General features: G+C 47.4%; 1 protein-coding gene across 1 annotated transcript in view; it reads left to right on the top strand.

Annotated features, from left to right (window-relative positions):
• The window catches only part of PCBP3 (poly(rC) binding protein 3), a 111,248-nt gene that overhangs the window by 43,744 nt on the left and 54,444 nt on the right, over positions 1 to 13,060 (top strand). The window contains exons 3-5 of the mRNA XM_054044196.1: positions 3,275 to 3,298; positions 4,506 to 4,538; positions 5,162 to 5,278. Coding sequence (XP_053900171.1) covers positions 3,275 to 3,298; positions 4,506 to 4,538; positions 5,162 to 5,278 — 174 coding nt within the window. The remainder of the gene's footprint in view (positions 1 to 3,274; positions 3,299 to 4,505; positions 4,539 to 5,161; positions 5,279 to 13,060) is intronic.

Raw genomic sequence — 13,060 nt, 5'->3', positions numbered from 1 at the left:
CCCTGCTTGGGCCAGCCCTGACAGGAGTGAGCTGACTTCCCCCATTGCACAGGTTGAGCGATGTCCCGGCTCCACCTGCTTTCGCATGACAAACTCAGCAGGAGCAGATAGACTCCCCCTCTGCTTGCCATCTTCTGGGCAGGGCTGGGCTAAGGGCCCAGGAGGCAGGACATGCATGGCTTTGGCTCAGCCCTGCTGCGGCTCCCCAGGCAGAGCCGTGGGAACAATCCATTAGACAGACACAGAGTGAGGGGGACTCCCTGCCACACCCTCACACATGTGCTCACACGCACACAGAGCCCTCCCCCCACACTGGCCCCATGTTATCACAGGAACTGGCACCAGCTGGAGGGCCCTCTCCAGCCATCCCAAGGGCTGAGATAGCAAACACAGACCAGGGTCCAGGCACTGTCTCTCTCCCCATTCTCCACCACAAGCCACCAGCCTTCCACCATTTCAGGGCTCTGCTGGAAAAAGCGCGGGAGGCGCCTTGAGGCAAAGGCACAAGGCAGCATGGAGGGGCTTGGAAGATGCCCCCCTGCCAGGGATGGGCCACACTGAGAGGGAGACAAGGAGAAAGCCACTGGTCTGTGGCATGGGACGGCTGGGGGGACAGAGGGCAGTGCTTGTGTTAATGTAACCCCCCCATACCCATAGTATGCAGTAATATGCTTGAGGGTGTTCCGGGCCCCAGCCCACCAGCCCCAGAGGATGGTCAGGCAGGGCTGGGGGGAACACACCTGGCCCACTTTCTGGTGCCCTTGTGTGTGAGGGCACAGCAGGAACAGGGCCTAGGGGTGCTCTCTGGTGCAACATGTGCAGCCCTTCGTGCAGGCAGGTGAATCCGCCAGAGGCAGACGATGGGAGAGAGCAGACAGGAGCGCACATCTCTACCCATGGCAGCTACTGGAGTGAGGGACGGGGCAGCGAGCCCAGGGGAGTGCAGGAGTGGGGAGATGGGGAGTCTGATATTCTGGACGCTGGGGATAGCAGCCTCTGGGGCCAGAGCCCACCCTTCAGCACCCCCTCCGACGGGGGCTAGCCATTGTCTTTAGCCCAGCATTGCAAAGAATGCTTGTTCTTCTTGCTCTGGGGCTGCCTGACAGCTCAGCACTGGTGAGCGTGGGACCCTGGAGCGCAGTATTTCTATGTGAGGGCAGAAGCTTAGCTTGTCCTCTCCCAGACAGTGCATCCCTCCACGGCCCATCACCAGGACCAGCCGTGCCCTCCCTGGGGATGCGTTCCCATGCTCAGGTTTCTTTTCAGCATCTCCCAGGCCTGTGCTGGGCTGTGCACTGGGACACCAAGCACCTCTCTGACCATGTTCCACTTCTTCCAGCTGCTCCCTGAGTGCACAATGTAATGAATGGTTTCCACATGCTAGGGAGACGCAGATGGGTGCAGACCCGCAGGGCCATGAACATGGGTCATTTGCATAGACTTTGCACAGACTCCATAGATTCCTTTCCGAATTTCCCTCCCCGCAAGCTCTCTGGCTGCACTCGGATCTCCAGCCACATTGAGCCACATTCACTGCCATTTCCTGGTCACCATCGTGATCCAAGGCGTTACAGTCACAGATGGAGCCACCCAGTGCCCTGCTGTGATGAGAGACAGTGTCTCTGTCAGCCAGGCCCCCCACTCTGTGTGCCCTGTCAGACTCCTCGGGTGCCAGCAGTCGACAGCTGTGACCGTGGCTGTATCGGTGCAGCCCTCATGTGCCATGTGAACAAGGGACTGCTTCCCCCCAAGAGCCTTCACTGCAGGAGTCAGCCCAAGCAGCCTGCTCAGGCAAATGGCACCTTGTGGTTTCAAAGCCACAGCTCTGCCCATCCCAAGCTTTCAAAAGCGTGAGTCAGACTGGTGCCCTGCAGCCTTGGTGCCTACCCACCTCATGCCTTTGAAAACTCTGGGGCTGCTGGGGAATACTGGGAGAACTGATCAAAAATACCAGACAATAGAAGTCTGTGTACCAAGGAGATGATATCAAGACTCTTCCTCTTCATTTCCCACTTTTAAAGGCAAGGAGCTCTTTGCAGAGCTTAGTGAAGGATGAGACCTGATGGAGCATTATTATACATTGAAGTCACATGAATTTAGCACCATTCCACAGCTTTAGAGCAGTGTTTCTCACCTTCTCAGGTTGGCATTGACTTAGTATTTAAAGTCAAAGCTGTTTGTCGTCCCCTTCCATTTATTAAAAGAGTAAGAGCAAAATACGTTTCAGTGATAAGCCTGTATCATTGATTTGTGGGTGTGTTTCAAGAGGCTGACAGAGAATACTTGATCTTGAAATGGAAGAGTTTATGGGGAGTGGGGGAATGAGATTTCCTTTGCTTTAGACTGTAATAAAAGTTTCAACACCTCACAACCCTTCCCCCCCCGTTGGCCTCTCATAACCCCCCAGGGGTCACAATCCTCCAGCTGAGAAACGAGGCTCTAGAGGAAAGTCCAATTCTCCAACTGATGGCATTTGGGAAGGTGTGTGCCTCCCCCTAATGTGTCAGTAGTGCTCTGCGTGACAGACATTCCTCTCACTTGCTCACTGTGGGAATGGCTGTGCTAATCAACCGCAACACAAACCACTTCTGAACTCGTTGTGAAGTCATGTAGTGTAATACAGCCTACCTGGGAATGTACAGCCTGTCGTTTTGCTTGACTGGCTGAACATGCCAGAAGACATGCATGCTCATGTGCTGAAGGAGGGCCACGTACCATGGAACTGAAACACAACTGATTGCTCTGTTCTGAGAGTCATAGTTCCATGGTTAGGAGACATATTTTCTTAAATAAAAATTAAAACCCCTTTTATTACATAGATACTGTTTTTTTGCACATGATGCCATGAGAGTGCTATAGCTCTGTTCTAGGCTGCCTCGCAACCAGCTTGTCCAGGAGATCATGCAGCCACTGGGCTTCACTTTGCAGACATCCAGGCCCCATTCAGGAAAGCATGTACTTACGTGATCTCCTGAACCGGGGCCATAGTTCAGAACCAACACTGTCTATGAGGCACCTCAGAAAGCAAACAGAGTTTATACCCTCCTCAGGGCAGAGCACCATGTACCTTTGGAAACACAAGTGAGCACCCCTCTGAAATAAAGAAGTAATTCCCTTTCTGCTCCGTGTTTTTTGTGGCTGTTTGAAAATTGCTCTGTGTGGTTCATAATTCATTGAATTCAGTGAGTGCACCAACTCCTGTATATCCCTATGAGATTTTATTGGCGTTTCTTAAATTCTGTAATTTCTGTCTTTGTGTTTGGGTCTTTTATAGGAAGTTGGAAGCATTATTGGGAAGGTAAATATTTCTTCAGATTCCATCATTGTATATGTTAGTTGTATGGTAGTTATAACCTGTATTTTTACAGCTGTTAATTATTGCATGACACACCTCTGAAAATTATCGTTATGTGGATCTATTGTTCTGATTGCATGATAGATTATTCATGTAACTGAAGAAGAAATCAAAGAATGTTCTCCTTACAAAATGCATCTAAAATACTGTTATTTTTCTAGTCTATCACTATTGCTGTGTCACTCTGGCTACTAATATATATGTTCATTCTGGGATGATGATAATTTTGTTCCCACTGATACATTAAGGAAAAAGATGAATCTCATCACAAGAGTAGCAAAATGTCAGTAAATACATTGGTTTCATGACCTTGGCAAATTAGCATAACAACAAAGAAATTCCTACAATTCTTCTATAGCAGAGTACTCAGTTATAAGTGACCTGTTTACACAACTGCTCCAATTACAATTATAACCTTCCTGAAAAATGGACAGGTGCTTATGTGTTAAAATTCAAAATTGGATGGCACTTACAGTAAAGAACATAGAATATCATTTGCCCCACTGGACCTTTATGAAAAGTGCCATGATATTCTATGGCACTGCCCCCAAAGAACAATGCTTGCAGTGATGTTACTACAGCATTGTGGAGGACCGTTACTGGAGAAGGCTGAAGTGTTTTGACAGATTGGTAGGTCGGTAGAAGAAGGGGTCATTACAACGACTGGTAAGAGGGAGGATACTTGTCCCTCCACACGTGGCCCTTGTTTTTTCCATTATTTTCTTATCACACTCAGATTGTTTAGTCAACTTTTTTATGGGTATGAATGTCTTTGAGCTTCTTCCATGGCGAAGGACAATTAGAAAGGAAGAAACTCACTGTGAATCGCTATGAGAATGATCTGAATGCTGTTTTGTCAGTTAAGTGAGCAGACATGATTCCAATTCACGCAGGGATAAAATCTGTAGAGTATGAAAAGGAAATTGTTAATAGGCTATTCTCAGAATACAAATACACTTCAAAGCTCTAGCAGGATTGGGGAGGGGGAACAGGGGGTGGACTCTTCTCCCAGCTTTCTAAACTGTATTTTATGTATTTGTATTTTATGAAAACGTATTAGAAACTTTACGAAGTTTCAGTATCGGGATAGGGTGTTTGGATGAAGCTCTTGATGATATTCTAATGGTTGTGTTTCTGCATCCGATTTCAGAAAGGAGAGACCGTGAAAAAGATGCGTGAGGAGGTGAGCTACCCAGACATTTGAAATGATTTCTAATGAAAGCGACATGGAGACTAATGGAAAGGCCTTGCTCCTCCGGCCCAGTTTGTGGGAGTTTCAGTGTAGAGTTGCCTAAAGCTCTGCAGATATTTGATTGTATCTATGAGAAAACATGCAATTAGTTACATACTCAGTACTAAAGACCATTGACCCGTTATTCAAGAAATTTAAGCAAGCTGCATAAAATAAAAATGTAGGCTACGGCCAGAGACCCTTTGTCAGATTTTATTCATGCCGTACTCAGGAAAGCTCCCATTAACTTCAGTGGAGATTCACCCGAACCATTAATTTGCCTTACAAGTTCATTGTCCGAGCACTTTGTGCTTTTATGTACTGATTGGTTGTCACATCCGTATAAAAGGTTTGTTTGTTTTTTAAATGAACCTGACCCCTGCCAGCGTGCCTTTACATTGGAGGGGAACCACCAGCAGTCCACATGGGTGCAGGGCTCTGCCTACACACTGGTCAGATTGCAGGAGCTAAGGTCATTGGTGAACCTCTAGCCTGTTTCTCTAGGTCAGTAGCCAGCTATGGTTCAGTGATGGGCTTTTTAAAGGGCTGAGAAGATGTTTTTCTTTTCTTTCTAGAGTGGAGCAAGAATCAACATCTCTGAGGGAAACTGTCCGGAAAGAATTGTGACCATCACAGGCCCCACTGATGCCATCTTCAAGGCTTTTGCCATGATAGCTTACAAATTTGAGGAGGTAAGGAAACACGCGTGGTCCTTTGCAGAAGGAGAACTGGTGAGCTGATTTTTGACAAAGTTCCAAAGCTGGGGGACCATCCCTAATGCTGCCAAGACCACTAAAGTCTGGTGGAAATAATTGTGGGTCAGTGCACACAAGTTTATCATGCTGCCGTGCCTACAGCTCACTATTATGATGTAGCATTACATGACATTGTCATGGCGCAGTGTTACCAGGCTGCGATGTAATGTCAGGACACAGCTGTCACCTCAGGCTGGGGATGAGGACCACAGGACAAAGTTTCTAGGCCTGAGCATCAAGTAGGGAGACAGGGGCGGGAAAGTTTTCTGAGGTTGCCGCTGCAGTCTCTTGCTGTGCACCCTCTGGCTGCTGCTGTGAGGAGCCAATGGGCTGTACGGTCGGTGGCGGTGCTGTATCAGGGAATACTACCAGACGGACCTGGTAAGAGGGCCAGGGAGCTTGGGAAGCAGGGGAGATGGAAAGGTGAGGCAGAGAGGGGAAGGGGAGAGCTGGGGGGAGCGTGCGTGTATGTGCATGTATGTGTGTGTGTGTGTGTGGGGAACAGGGGTGGTGGAGCAGGGCGGGAGGGAGGAAAATCACCGAGGGATGCCAAAATCCATTGACAAGGCGATCCACTGGTCAGGAGCTGGAGTGAACGAGTCCATGCAGAGCCACCTCATGCTGGGAGATACAGAGTGGCCCTGCTTCCGTTCTTGTTTTGGAGCCTGACATCCTGGCAACAGATTCATTCCAGTCCTGAGAGTGAGATCCGCCCATTTCTTAGTGGAGAAGGGGGTAGCCCTCGTGCAAGGTGAAGGTTACCAACTGGCATCGTTTCAGGTAGTCTTAGCAGAGAGGCCAAGAACCGAAAAGGGCAGGATTAGAAACAGAAGTACTTATTTGTAGAGCTTGTCCCTCCTGGCCAAGGTTGAGCTGGCTGGATGAGGTGGCATGGGATAGGCCTGAACCTGTTCCTGAGTGGGAAAAGTCCTTTTCTGCACCTCACAGTACAGTACTTTTCAGAATACCCAGCACTTGTCATTGGTAGATCTCACAGCACTTTACAAAGGAGATCAGTATCATTATCCCCACTCTACAGATGGGGAAACGGAGGCATGGGGCAGTACAGTGACTTGCCCAAAGTCAGCCAGTGGCAGAGCGAGGGCTAGGTATCCCAGGGCACGGCACTATCCACTAGACCACACTCCTTCACTACATTTGTGCTCAACCGATGAAAAATACAGCCACAGAAATCCCTCTGCAATAGAGGGCTTTGTGCATTACACAGAGTTGTGAGCGTTGATGGCACAAGGAGTGGTCTCTTCCGGGGAGGGTGAGAAAAGCAAAAGCGTTACTCCTTGGTAAAACTGCTGAGAGGAGATAGAGTTCACAGGTGGTGTGTGCTGGAGGAGATACCATCTCTGTATATTACACGGTCGCTGTCTCTAACTTTGTCAGCAGGTGATCTCCTTCAGGTTTTGCCTCACGTTTAATTCAGTCTTTGCCCATTGTCTTTCTGTCAAGTGTAAGGATTCCCATGTAGTCTTGTGGGAATAGAGGCAAATTCCGCCCCTGAATCAGTGCCCTCGTGCTTCCTGGTTACAGCTCCTCAAGACAGCCCTTCTCATGCTGATGGGAATAGGAAGGAGGTATCTGTACACTCGATACAGATTGTTCCATTGAGGTTCACTTACTCAACAGATAGATCTAACACATATTTATTAAGGGAAAATACTCAGCAAGTAGTGATCAATTACTTACAAGTAGGAAGCTCATTAGGACGATCTCATCACAGTCGCCGCCAGCACCGGACAATACAGCTTCCACCTCCCTTTGTTATGCAAATTATTTATAACTTTTTGTTATCTTGTCTTATACATATGTATCAGTCTCTCATTTCCATGTCAGCTCTCCTCCCGCATCGGTACAGGTGTTGTGTTAGTTCAAACCAATTTTTTCTAGCTTTTTAGTGATTTTATCTTTTCTTGTTCTCACAAACATGATTGCTCTGCAATTTCTCACACATACACGGCTCTACTTATGCTTATGCCGTTCAACGTTATAAGCACAGACTCTTAAAATCCCCAGCAGGCTTCCGTCAGGCCTACATATGCCTTCGCTCCCAACACTCCCCCCAGTGAAGCCATAGAATCCTTTCTAAGGCTTCATCTAAGCCTGTATTTCATATACATCTCTTCTCTTTCCCAACTGCCTCTTAACCTTCCAGATCAATGCAATTAACACCCCTACTAGTATGGCTTGTGCAACTGTGAAGTCCATTGATATCATACGTATCCGTGGATGTTCCCCAATATTATATACTAACTCCCACCATGGAGCATTTCCCAGTGTATCTAAGTTGCTCTGAATATTTCAACTCTTGTCTTAAGGTCAACAAATGTTCTGGGCATCTGCTCGTTAAAGCCTGCGCATTTCAGTGCAGTGGTGGTATGACTCAGCTTAGCTTTATCATGCAGTCTAGGGCAGCACCAATCAGACGAGCATCAGCTGATACACTGTGGATCTCATGCTGGGGAACTGGAAAAATTATCTTATCTCCTATTCAGGTAAAATTTCTTGGCAGAAGATTGGCCAGTCATAACAGCATGTTTGTGTCCCATACTGGAAGTGTCCGGCCCAAGAGCTTATACAATATTTGCTTTCTCCAGCCCTTGCAACCTTGGCTGACCTTGTCCTCCTTGCCTCAGCCATACTGTGCAATTCCAGGTTTCTTCATCCAAGATGAACCCCCATGCCAGCAATGCACTCTGCAGTACATCACAACAACACAACCAGGTACCATGCCTCTTGGAACAATGTGAAGTATCTGGGGCTTTCCAGACTCCCCCACCCATCCTTTCCGGTGTCTGAGGATGTGTGACATGTTCCTTTGAAAAGCAACAAAGAGTCCTGTGGCACGTTTAAGACTAACAGATGTATTGGAGCATAAGCTTTCGTGGGTGAATACCCACTTCGTCAGACGCATGAGACGAAGTGGGTATTCACCCAGAAAGCTTATGCTCCAATACATCTGTTAGTCTATAAGGTGCCACAGGACTCTTTGTTGCTTTTTACAGATCCAGACTAACATGGCCACCCCTCTGATACATGTTCCTTTGAGATGTAATCTGTCACGGAAGGTTCCAACGTACCTATGGACTGGACACTATACACTCTTAATGCCTCACTTGGTCCTGTGGCCACTGGCACTGCTAGTACCAGAGGAAGGATCCATGGTTCATCAAGCTTTCACCTTTTCTCAGCATAACAGACCCTTGAGTAGCACCTAACCTTGCACCAATCTACTCCCTTTATTTCTGTCTAGCATCTTATTTGTTCTGAACCCAGGCACTTCCCCACCTCAAGTTTCCTTTAGTCCTACCTGTAGCTCCAGTATTAGGAAACTGCCATACCTTGAGCCATACTATATCATGCCTTGGATACATGAGGATGGTTCATGATTTTTCCCATTTAGTTGATTGCTGCTTCCACTTCCCATAACAGCTGTCCTGTTATCCTAGCATCCCGAACAGCCTTTAAATCCTCCCCTATACCCCCATTCTGTTGTTTATGTAACTTTGTTAACAGGTTTTGTAATTTAAGTCTCATTTTCAGGTTTTCCTCCCACAATACTGTGATATCTATATGATTCCATGTGGAAGTTCCCACACCCCAACTCCTAATACTGTTCCTATATCTCTTTTATCTTTCTTCATCTTTCTCAGGCCACCAAATTTCCTCCTCTTCCACCCCATCCATTGATTGTCTGAAATTTGGCACCACTTTTGCTAGTATTTGCATATAGAAATGCACATATTTTGCATGACAGAGCTTCTGTGCTAATGTAAAAATGGTTAAATTCAATACTACAGGTATCTTTTGGTACTGTACATTATTATACATAATCTGATGTTCAGGATTTATCACTAGTCCATTGTCGGGTCCCACTTCTCTTTCAGGCATGTTTCATCACCTTGCTTCAATTCTGGAGTAGGAAGCATTGTTACTCCAGTGTGTTCAGGAGTGGTGATGGTACTCTGCCAGTCCTTCCTCACATTCCGAGAGAAGGTCAAAGTCTCAGTCACTTTGCTGGCACGATATAGGTGGTACTTCAACGATCTGCTGAAGTCACTGTAATATGTCCCATGTGTGTTAACTGTGCCCTATAAATGGTTAGGTTATCCATTACCATCCCATGTAACGCACTGCCCCATCTAGGTCCGCCAGTCCAAGTACCTGCTCCCGAGAGTTGTTTGTGCTGCAGCTTCCGCCACCTTGGCTGTGGTCCAGTCTGAACCAGAACAGTGCAGACTTTCCTGCATGATTACCCAGGAGCCAGAAGGCTAAAGTGGCATTCTCCCCTCGTGCATTGGTATCACCTTGTTCCTCTGCTGGATCACGAATTCCACAGACCCCCAGGCAGGGCATGTTATACCTCTCACGATGGTCAACACCTGAAAAAGAAAACAATTATTCTCACTTCCCTCTTTTTGCATCAGTGGATTCCCTTCTGTCCTGCTCTCTGTACAGTTTCAGCTGCATAGCATGCAACCATCGATACACCACCCTTTACCTGATGGACTAGTCTTGTCCATTACATAGCAGTGACCCTCCCAACTGGCTTTTGGAAATAGCCTTTTACCTGAGACATGCTGCACAAGTACCTGATCTCGCACTTCATACTCCTCACCAGACGCTTGGTCACCAGAATATCTTTTCATTTTTCAATGGGCTTCCCCTAGGTTTCCTGCCACCATCTTATGTCTATCTTGTATATGCCATACCAATTCCTTGGCCCACTGATCTGTTACAATGACCTACTGCATTACATCTGCCACTGGGGTAATGAATAAGTGTTCCCAGAGTCTCATCTCTCTTCCAGTGATAGCCTAAAAGGAGCAACCCCCGTAGCCTTCATCACACTTCCTTTATGGCATTAAAACACCTTCTTCAACAAGGTTTTATCAGTCCAGTTGGCTCATTCCACCAATCCCCAGAGCTGCAGGTGGTATTGTATATGGAATTTCTGATCAAGTTCTAGTAGCTCACAAATCTCCCTCATCACCTTTCCCACAAATCCTGGACCACTATCACTATCCACAGCCTTCGGAAGACCTAGAGAACACCTGCTCTGTTAGCACCTTAGCTGTCGGGGTGGCTGTACAGCGTTGAGTCGGGATAGCTTCTGTTCACCTAATGAAAGCATCTACAATTACCAAAATATACTTGTTCCCTCTAGCGGCTGTAGGTAATTCTCCAGTATCGTCCAGTTGTATTCCTTCCCAAGGGCCCTTCGGAGCCTGTGACCTTAACAGTTCCCTTCTTTTCCTCCCCACCAGGTTATTTCTGGCACGGGTTAGATATGCTGCCATGTACTCCTGTATATCTTTTTCTGCTGTGGGCTACCATTCCACTGCAAACACTTGCTCTTTAGTGCTAAGTTCATTTAAATGTCCACCTGCCGGTGTGTCATGAACTGTTCTCATGAACTCCTCACTTAATCCATCCGGGACCACCCACACCCAGGGGTCATCTCCTGATGTCCGAGCCACAAGCAGTCCATTCCCATCTCTCAGTTCCCACCTAGTTAGTACACCACTTCCCCTACTTAATGATTTTAAGATTTCTTGTATTTCCGCATCTTCCTTTTGTAGTGTCAGTGGATCAAAATCTTTTTCCTGTCTCTGTTTAATGGCCCTGGTTGATACTGCCTCTAGCACAGTGGAGGACATCTCTCCTGGCCATGTAATTCCATTTTTGGCCACTTCCTTTGCTGTCCTATCTGCATGGATAAGTGTTCACATCGCACTCCCCGTCAATACCAGGGCTGGGGAAGCTAATGATCCAACCAGCAGACCAAATTTGGTGATGAATGCTGGTCACGTGCTAAGACAATTCCATCTTTTAGTTTTTCCACTCTTGGCATGTGTCTTAACCTTCACTACCCAAACCTCCGTCAATCCCTTGTCCTGCATCACCCGATCCAACGACTTCCACAAGCTTGCATGCTAATGCTCCTGCCGTCACTGCTTTTCCAGTCATTCCTTTTCCAGAACGGAAGAAAAGCATTAAGTGCCTTACACACACAGTTTGAATCTGAGCATATAATTCCCCGGCCACCAGCACTCCCCACCGTCAGGCCTCCTATAGCCTGAACCACTGCAGCAATTTCAGCACACTGAGTTGAGGGAGCCTGGCATGAAAACAGTTTGTGTTGGCCCTGTCTGGTATAAATCAAGGCTAAACCTGTAACCGGCTTTTCTGCTACATAGTAGGAGGAACCATCAGTGTATGTGGAGGGGTAATCCCAAGTGCCATCAGGACCCAAGACAGCATCGGTCTTTGCTAGAAAAATCCCAGTCAGATTGTCTCTGTGTTGGGGCTTGGTACACTCTCCTCACACTCTCCTGGGATTGGAAACCTTTCTACAAGGGGGGCTGGATTATGCAGTTGGAACCACTCTAGGCTATCCCCCAAGAGGGATGCCATCCATCTGGATACTCCCATGCTGGAGACATTCCCGGCCTTAATCAGGCCTAAAACAGAATGCAGAATGCAGAGCCGTCTCCTCAGCAGCGATAGCTAGGGACAGTATTACCCTAACTTCATCCTGGTCTAGGGACCTACCTCCTGCTCCAGGGTGACACCCAAAACTTAACCCTTTGTTGCACCAATTGGAGTTTACCGGGGTTAACCTTTAAACCAGTCTCCAGCAAACGTGTAAGTACCTCCCTGAGCGCCAGCAAGTGGTCCTCCCTGTTGCTGGTGTAAATGAATATGGGTAGGGGGCTTTGAGTGGCTCCTCCCTGTCAGCGCCAGAAGGAGGCCAGTCCACCATTGCAGGCAGTCCCATCATACCTTCCCTCCCACAAACTTATCAAGCTCAGTCTTGAAGCCAATTAGTATTTTTGCCCCCACTGCCAGGTTTTTTGCCTCCACTGCTCCCCTTCGGAGGCTGTGCCAGAACGTCACTCCTCTGATGGTTAGAAACCTTCATCTAATTTCAAGCCTAAACTTGTTGATGGCCAATTTATAGCCATCATATTCTGCAGGTTTCTATTTTTCAGCACCGACAGTGGTGATGGCTGCGTCAGACCTGAATACAACTCAGATAATCTCTGAACTCCTACTGTCCCATAGCTCTATACGTAGCCAATCCCCAGTGCTGACTGCCTTCTGCACAATTCTCTCCCAATCCCCTCTAGCCAGATCACAACATTCAACCTGCTCACTAGTTTTCATAAGCCACTTTTAACACTGCCTCTGTGCCCTGCTCCTGGGAGAAGGACCCATTTTTTTTTATTATGGCTGATATCTCTGGTGGTGAAAGGTTTTTAGCCTTCACCTCTGTACATGTATCACCCTGATTGTTTTGGGCTGTGGCTGTGATTAGAGGTTCCACAGGGACAAGAGCTGTAGGGGGCTTTAGAATCCAGATTGCTCAAGGAAGCAAAAAGTGGATTATGAGGAGGTGGATACTCCTGAGACAGTACAGCACTGTCCACATCAATGCTTTCTCCTTCCAAAAGTTTCCCTATCAGATGAAAAGCGCCTGCCCGGTCTGTATTCTCCAGTTGCATTGCTGCTAGCTGTGCTTGCAGAACTCCATTCTGCTTCTTAGGAGACTCATTCCTGGGCTGTCTCAGTGAAAGCCTTGGAACGTGTAGCACACTGTGCCCGTAGCTCAGGGACCTTGTCTCTCTGTTCTTGTCTGTCCCCTCCTGCACATCCTTGAGCTGAGTTTTATATTTTCTGCTTTCTTGTTTCAATGCTTCGTTT

This window comes from Malaclemys terrapin, chromosome 11 (genome assembly GCF_027887155.1).
Source record: "Malaclemys terrapin pileata isolate rMalTer1 chromosome 11, rMalTer1.hap1, whole genome shotgun sequence".
NCBI lineage: Eukaryota > Metazoa > Chordata > Testudines > Emydidae > Malaclemys > Malaclemys terrapin.
The sequence above is the reverse complement of the archived record's forward strand: the minus strand, read 5'-3'. Positions and strand labels throughout refer to the sequence as shown.